Genomic DNA, 8,566 nt, shown 5'->3' on the forward strand with positions numbered 1-8,566 from the left:
CTGACCAACATACAGTATACTCACCATTTAGGCTTTATTTATTTATTTATTTATTTATTTTTTACCACATTCAGCTTCATAAAAAGAAAGAGAATCAATTTATTGAACACATCAGAACGACTGATAATATCAATACACTCATCCCAACTTATATACAAACTTTGGAGACTAGACCTTTTAAATGTACAAAATTTATTTTTGGGTTTGTTTTCACGAACACATAAATGATTACTGTCTATTGATACAAGAAAAGGCTGACATCAATCAATAGCAACAATGTCTGTGCTAAAAAAATTACAAAATAGAAAAACAGTGTACAATAAAACACTTCCTATACACTTTCCATGTATAAACAGTACAATACAGACCATGCCATGCAATTATAATACATCCAATCTAACACACAATCTCCCTGATATGCATCCACTATATGTCCAAATATCTGTGGACATGCCTTCTGATGAATGTGTTTAGCACCCACTGCTGACATATATGTGCAAATGCACATTCTCTGGAATGATTATAAAAAACAAATGAGCCTGTGTTATTTATATTTACTTAAATGTTGGAAATCTTGTTTGGTTCAAACAACATACAGCCATATTGAATCATTTTTGTTTGCATCATCGTACCAGTCTGTTTAACAGCTATTACAACTATTCCAGGGATGTCCAGTCTTATAATAAAGAGCCACGCTGGTCCTTTGCTAATAAGATTGGACACCTCTGGACTTACCTCCGATGAGGGATGTTGTAACTTTGGCACAGACTCTGCTTTTTACTGGACTGTGCTGGATTAGGTGCTGAAAATCAAGTTAATATTTTAATTTGTAGCTGATGTGTGGGGTAAATACACTGAAATTATTTAGCCAAAAGCATTATGTTATGTCCCGCTATACCCCAAGCTCATTCAGCAAAGACTTTAACTTCTTTGTAAGGTAATATACAATAAATATACCATGCCAAATACATGAATATTTAGGTTACACTTATTGTTATTGTAACACATTTTTAGAGTAATTATTTTAGTAAGAAAATCATCACTGAGGTCATGAAACTGTTAAAGTGTTGGTTTCACAAACAGCGATTTTTACTTAGACTAAGGCTATGAAGATTTTCCATTGTAATGAAAATATAATCAATGACTGTATTCTAGGACTAGGCTTAATCCTCTTTAGTTTTTCTCAGGCAAGGATTAAGTCTAGACCTAGACCTCACATATCTTTTATAATGGATAATTTCCATTCACAGTGCTTTATAGTCCAGGACCAGGCTTAATCCCTGTCCAACCCATAATGGTTAAGTTTAAATTTTAGATCTTCTAGGGTCAGTTTCCCAGACAATGATTAAACCTAGTCTTGTACTATGCAGCATTTTGAATGGAGATTTCCAACGAAAGGGAAATATTGTCTATAACTGAAGTCAAGGACTATGCTTACCATAATCCCTATCGGTTTCCTAAAACAGGGATTAAGCATAGTCTTGGATGATTTATCCCTTTTATTGGAAATTCTCTATTCACACTTCTTTATGGTTCAGGACTAGGCTTAATCCCAGTCGGGGAACAACCTATTAATTTCTTTTTTTAAATACTAGATTTCTTAGGGGTAGTTTCCCAGACAGTGATTAAGACTAGTCTTGGACTATACAGCATTTTGAAATGAGATTTTCAGTTGAAAGTAAAATATAGTTTACGATTAGGCTTAATCAAATACAGTGCTGCATCACTACTGTAACACCCTGAGTGTAAAAACATAGATACAGAAAAGGGTTAAGTTTTGTTTTAAGCAACAGAAATTTAAACTCAACATTTCTAATATTATTATACATTTACATTTTGGCAGTAACTGCAGTTCTAATAGTATATCATCTTAACCACGCTAGCTACATATGGCAGGACCTATTGTCTGGGTAATGCATCTTTACTGAGGTATGTAAAAAGGCCCTGTTAAGACGAATTACAGTGTAATATTCAGGCACTGAGAGGACAGGAAATGCTTTCAGGTAGTGGGTTGTTCCCACAAATGGAAGATTTGAGTGGTTAATTAGAGTCTAAGTGCAGTGTCCTTGAAATTTTCAGTGTCCAAGGAGCGATGGTCACTGAGACATCGGCTCACTTTCATCCTGTGCATCACTGCTTTCATCGTCCCCTTCCATACCCAGCTGCTCAAAGTCATCATCGTCTTCATTCCCATACTCATCTTCCTCTTCCTGAGACAGACGTTGATGCAGCGCGTCAAGTCCCAGGAAGCGCTTCAGAAGGGCAGCGAGGGCGTCTATGTCACTGACATAAAAAAACACAAGCATTAATTACACTAACTAAAAAATAATTGTGCATGTCCTTAGATTCCCATCATTGCTTGATCATACGAGGATCATACGAACTTTTGACTGTTTGTGTTGATAATATTCTTGCATGGAAATTATCTTAAAGGAGGACTGATCTGATACATGAAACATTTTGCAATATTCTGTGGTTTATTTACAGTGTTTTGATGGAAAATTGTGTATTCTTGGTAATGGACACTAAACAGGAATGCTAAAATTTTAAGCCGTTTGCTGTAAAAAAAACAAAAAACAAAAAAAAAGTAACTCTACACAGGCATGCCAAAAGTCATGGGACAGGAACCAGCTTCTCTAGTATAGAAGATAAAGGAATGCTGCACTGTGACCTGTGCACATGCATGTGGGGCCTATAGAATTGTTTGAGATCCAGTGACTGAGGATCAAGGAATGATAAATACCTGCACTTTAGAAACATCCATCTGGTTATTACCCACTATAATGATTTTCTCGAATGCCAATAATTTCATTAATTTCATCAATACTGTTATCCTTTGACTTTTCAATGTTCTTGTAGGTGTCAGTGAGTTAAATGTAAGAGTTTTTAAGACCATTCACAGTGAAATTTTAGACCTGAGTTACCTTTTGAGCACCAATCTCAGCTTGTATCTCTAACTGGACGGTATTCTTACATAGTTTGCAGCAAACTTAATATCAAATATAGCCGCAAGCGGCAATCATCGGGTTCAAGCACCAACTTGCACAATGGTGCCTACTGGAGCATTGAATGGTGATGTGTAAGAAGGTCTAATATGATTGGAGATGCCCTGTCACATTTAGAAATTATCAAGTTTTTCACCTGTTATTAATGTTGAGCAGAGGCCTTTCAACCTGATCAGTGCTTAAATTCACATGTAAATCTTGTGAACTTTGTAGGATATTCATTAAGTGAGTTAGAACTAGTCAAAAGGTGTCTACATGTTATTGGTATTGATCAGGTGGCTTCAACCAGAATGTTCACAAAGTGGTATTCAGATTGACCTTTGAACCTTTGCAGAACAAGCTGAAATGTTTGACCAAACAAGTTTAAATTAACACAAAGGAGTGAATGTTCTGATATGACATGTAATTACGAAGTTATTATAAATCTAGTTCTGAATTAAATGGCGCTTCATCAAGCACCAACTAGCACAATGGTGCCTACTAGAGCATAGGATGGTGATGTGTAAGAAGGTCTAACACAATTGGAGACATTCTGTCACATTTAAAATGATCAAAAGTCTTTCACCTGTTATTAATGTTGAGAAGAGGCACAAAGGAGTGAATGTTCTGATATGACATGTAATGTCAAGTTATTCTTAATCTAGTTCTGTATTAAATGGCGCTTCATCAGAGTGATATTGTACAGAGGTCTTTAACATTGTGAGATTACAGCAAATACTGCAGAGTTACAGCAATTTAGGTTAGAAATTCCAAGGATGCACAGATTGCTTGATGCCTGGAGAGTATTGTATGTGAAATTTTCACAAATGTTTTTAATGAACATTTACCTAGAGACTCTACAGTGTGCAGCAAGACTGAAATGGAGGTGATAGGCCAAATATCCAGAGAGTAGTTTCAATATAGCTATTTTCAAACAATTAGCAATTATGAATGAACAAAGCACTTTTTAAACATAGTTGTATTGAGAAATTTGTCAGAGCCACTGTACTAAATATGGCAAAAACAATTAGATGTCAAAATAGTACAGCATGATTGACATATACTCGTTTTTTTGGAACAGCGCCCCCCAGTGGGCGGATTGTTTCAGCACTTTGCAGGTCACTACAGTGTCTCCACCTGAACATAACTGCCAAATATCATCCAGACTGGGCAACATTCAGCCTGCCAAAATGTCTGCTGAATGCTGATTGGCTGATGGTGTTCAGCCATGTTGATTGATTAAGTTGCCCTTTGAACATCCTTTAGAGGCTGTATGATAGATTCTGCATGCAAAGTTTCAACTTGCTAGGTTGCACGGTTGCTGAGAAACAGTGCTCCAAATTTACCTCTTGAAGTGAATGGGGCATATATCCGGAAGGACTAATTTGCATATGGCGGCCATATTGTTTACATATTTCAACTTTTTCTTAATGAATATTGAAGCGCATGCTCTCACGAGTGTTTTGATACCAAACATGCCAGGATTGGTCAAAATTCCTAGGACTAGTTTGCAAAAGTAGGTTTTGCATATTATGCAAATTAGCACAAAATCTATATAGACGGAAGTGCATGGTCCAAATTGGAAAGTTGTTGGTATTGACCCAAGGAATCCATCAAAAAAAGAATTTTGAATGTAGGTCTTATGGTTTTTGAGTTATTGAGAAAATTGTGAAAAATGAATTTCCTTGTTTATAGCGCCACCACTTGACCAATCGGTGCCATTTTTGTTGTCCACCGAGATGCACTGATCCTACATCTACCTACCAAGTTTCATTTCTCTATGACTTACGGTTTAGGCTGCACAACTGTTTTTACAGGAGAAAAAGAATAATAATAATAATAAGAAGAAGAAGAAGAAGAAGAAGAAAAATCTTAGCAAAAACAATAGGGTTCTACGCACCTTCGGTGCTTGAACCCTAATTACTGGGGACCACTTGCAACAAACTGCAAAAATCACTGTTATCAAACTCACTGAAAACATACTTTTTTTTTTCATTGCAAGCAGCCAAATGAACAAATTACTCTGGTGACTGAGGCAGTAGATCAACGAACGTATTAGCGAGCAGGTAGAGGGCAAACAGGGCCGTTTCCTGCCTGCAACACATATCATACGTACACATAACATAGGTAGCCCTCAGTAACACAGAGAACACAGAACTAACTTCTGATTAGACTACGCTTCTCCGAAAATAATTTTAAAATGTTAAAAAGTAACCTTGAATGGAGATATGGCCACTTTTAAGTGTAACCTCAAATCTAAGATTTTAAGACTTTTTAAGAAGGAACCCTTCTTTTTGGTATGTCAGCGTATATAAGATGTAATTTTTTAAAAACTAGTTGGTGCTTTTATTGTGGTTATATTTTTACAGAAATTAATTATTCTTATAAAAATGAATATTTTAAAATGAACTCTAAAATGAAAAATCCACTCTGATGTACCCTGCATTTCTTGGATGCATATGAAAAGCCCTAAACTGTGGAACAGCCTTATATGACACAGCCACAGAGAAATGCAGTCTACAACGGCTGCAGCATAGGCTTTAGGATGTAGTTAATTTATGAAATTAGAATTAGAAAGACACTTAACAGCCATTACACTTCAGTATTACGGTACCTCCAAATTCAACCCATTCATGGCCATAAAAAACATGAAATGCTTTAGACTAGTTCCACAACAAACGATTCTGACTTGGTAAGTTTCTCCAGTGCATTTCACATCAAACCAGTCTCAATTACTTTCAATTAGCGGACACTGATTGCACAGACAATATGTTTGTTTTAGGGCTTACCTGCGTCCCCCCAGAGTAGCACTCTGTGTGAGAGGATGGGAAAATCCAGTGGCCATCCGCAGCACCAGCACATAACCCTTCCCTAGGTAGCGCACCTTCTCCTCCTGAACACTGATGTCTCTCAAATGCCGCAGATCCAGCAACACTAATGTAAAAACAACCACAGCTATGATTTTCTGTGTTCAACAATTTGACAATAATCTCAGTTAAAAGGATAAAAAAGAGGTATTAGACAGATTATTATACAGTATTTGCATTACACTACACTGCTTTACACACCCTTTTCATGCCCTTTTTTCCACAGGGTGAGAATCAGTGCATACAGACTGAAGGTTTTCAGCTCTATGTTCCCCTTAGATTTGTCAAACACTGCTTCCTGTAAGATAAAGAAATAACATTTATAATTTTTAGCCCTATTAAGAATATTACATGTGCATGTGAGAGACAAGTAAGAGATGTTTCCATACCTCCCACTCCTCCATGTTTTGTAATGCGACGAACAAGCAGCCCGTTACATAGAACAGCTTCCATAATACACTGTCTGCAATGTACAAACAGAAAAAACACATTAATAAAAATAATTACCTGACATAATCTAATGTTTTATATACTATGATTGCTTTTTTAGGTTGCCATATTCACCTGAACTGTAATATGCTGCTGCCAGGCCTACTGAGGCAATGCCTGCAACAGGAGAAAGAAAACATCAGATTATTAACTGATTTAACATCGAGTTAACGATCGACATTAAAAGATTTGCATAAATGTATTTCTAAAAAAGATGTCTGGAAAAAAATATGAAAGAACTCATGGCTCTCCAAACCATCACTGACCATCAGACAATTTTGCATTTCATTTGGAAATCAAGGGACGAGAGTCTGGAGGAAGAGTGGAGAGACACACAGTCCCAACTGCTTGAGGTCTAGTGTGAAGTTTTCACAATCATGTCATCTGCTGGTGTTAGTCCACTCCGTTATATCAAGTCCAAAGTCAGTGCAGTGTTTTCCCAGAAAATCTTACAGCACTTTATGCTTCCCTCTGCTGACAACTTTTATGGAAATGCAGATTTCATTTTCCAGCAGGACTTGGCACACTGCCCACACTGCCAAAAGTACCAAATGGTTTATAATATTCTCATTTTCTGAGAGACTGTTTTTGGGTTTCATTGGCTGTAAGCCATAATCATCAACAATAAAAGAAATAAACGCTTAAAATAGATCACTCAGTGTGAGTTTCACATTTTGAACTTTTCAATAATATTCAAATTTTTGAAGATGCACTAGTATAACCCTAACTGTTAGGTGCAGAATTTTGTCATCTTCCTGTATTATGTCACAAAGTATTTCTTCTTTTTATGTAATTTAAATTAATGATAGTATTAGTTAACTGTCAATGTGTGCTGTGTAGCTAAATTACATGTTTATCAATTTAACTGGTTTAGGTTCCAATTAGTTCATTCAATAAAGAACATTTACAACAAGAAGAAATTGAGAAAGAAAGGAAAGAGGAAGTGTCATTTCAAAGGCAGTGAAACAGTGAAGTAAGTTCCTTGTAAGCCAAGTGAAGCCAAATACACTTAGATAAGATTCTCCTTAACAATGGTTTTAGTAAACTCATACCGACGAGTAGAGACCAGGATCTGATTCCAGGTGATCTCTTAAGACGGAGAACATCTGCAGTGTGCTCCTCAACCACCATATACACCATCTAGAGAAACACAGATAACAGTAGATAAACAGAATTATTATTATAAACATACAGTACCTCTAGGACCATCAAAGTGGATAATTATCAAGACTAAATAATTTATAATTTAAGTGAATTTAATTTTATGTATTGCAGAGAAGTGATATTATAAGGCAAATACACAGGTTTAACCTCTTAAAATGCCTTGTCCTGTATATACAGGCTACAGGTGTAGGTGATACAAAAAAACCCTTTCTTCTGCAGTAAAATAATTTTACATTCTGAATATTTGAGGGCTTTAAAATCTCCTACTGGACACTTGGAGAAGCTGCCTGTTCACTCTCTACTCTACCTAATAATTTCAGATCAGTAACAGGAATCAGCCCAAATTCTGCAGGTTTGAAAATAGACGTAAAAACTAGATGAACATAACTCGAAACTAAAGATTAAGAGGACATTAAGTGTTTAATTTGCATTCCAATTTTATGATTTTATTCATTATATTTTGACATTAGCAAATTTACTTAAATATATATTTTTATATATGTTCTATTGCAATTCCAATTATGCTTTTCAGTAATGTTCCTTATCAAACATGAAAGCTTTCTAAAGCCAAAATCCTGGCTTGTTAAGGGGTTAAACCACATTAATACATAGATAAACTAATATATGACCCGTTATCGGACAGTTTAACACAACACCAGCCACCACCCACACATGGAGAACCTCTCAGGTCAGCACAGCAGTATGGCTGGTCTGAGGCTGACCTGCAGTAAAAACTAAACAGACAGAAAGAGTAAACTCACCTTTAACACTTCTCTAAATCACCTACACCTCTAAATATCAATATCTACTTCTTTTTAGAGTTTAAACTGCTAAAGACAGTCCAGTTCAGGTCCATACATTTCCCCTCACACACGGGTTTTTCCAACTTCCTCCTAAGCACGCTGCATTCTGATTGGCCAATGGCGTCACTAAGCCCCGCCTCTAAGAGCTGCTAGAAAAAAATAGTTTTACCTCAGAGTGCTGGTATTTAATATTGTGCATATTAAACATCTGTAATAACTCAATATTTTGATGATCATATTTTTTATGAACATATAATCA

At 36.0% G+C, this 8,566-nt stretch overlaps 1 protein-coding gene across 1 annotated transcript; it reads right to left on the reverse strand.

Moving 5' to 3' along the window:
* Nucleotides 1-173: 173 nt before the first annotated feature.
* LOC103021303 (cytochrome b-245 chaperone 1 homolog) lies at nt 174-8,408 on the reverse strand. The gene is made up of 8 exons (XM_049465015.1): nt 8,266-8,408; nt 7,393-7,480; nt 6,416-6,457; nt 6,241-6,314; nt 6,053-6,149; nt 5,774-5,918; nt 724-2,283; nt 174-656 (listed from the first exon to the last, which is right to left on the reverse strand). The coding sequence occupies exons 2-7, from the start codon at nt 7,478-7,480 to the stop codon at nt 2,097-2,099; spliced, it is 633 nt and encodes a 210-aa protein (XP_049320972.1). The 5' UTR covers nt 8,266-8,408; the 3' UTR covers nt 174-656; nt 724-2,096.
* Between the last annotated feature and the right edge of the window lie 158 nt (nt 8,409-8,566).

This window comes from Astyanax mexicanus, chromosome 15 (genome assembly GCF_023375975.1).
Source record: "Astyanax mexicanus isolate ESR-SI-001 chromosome 15, AstMex3_surface, whole genome shotgun sequence".
In the NCBI taxonomy this organism is placed as follows: domain Eukaryota; kingdom Metazoa; phylum Chordata; class Actinopteri; order Characiformes; family Acestrorhamphidae; genus Astyanax; species Astyanax mexicanus.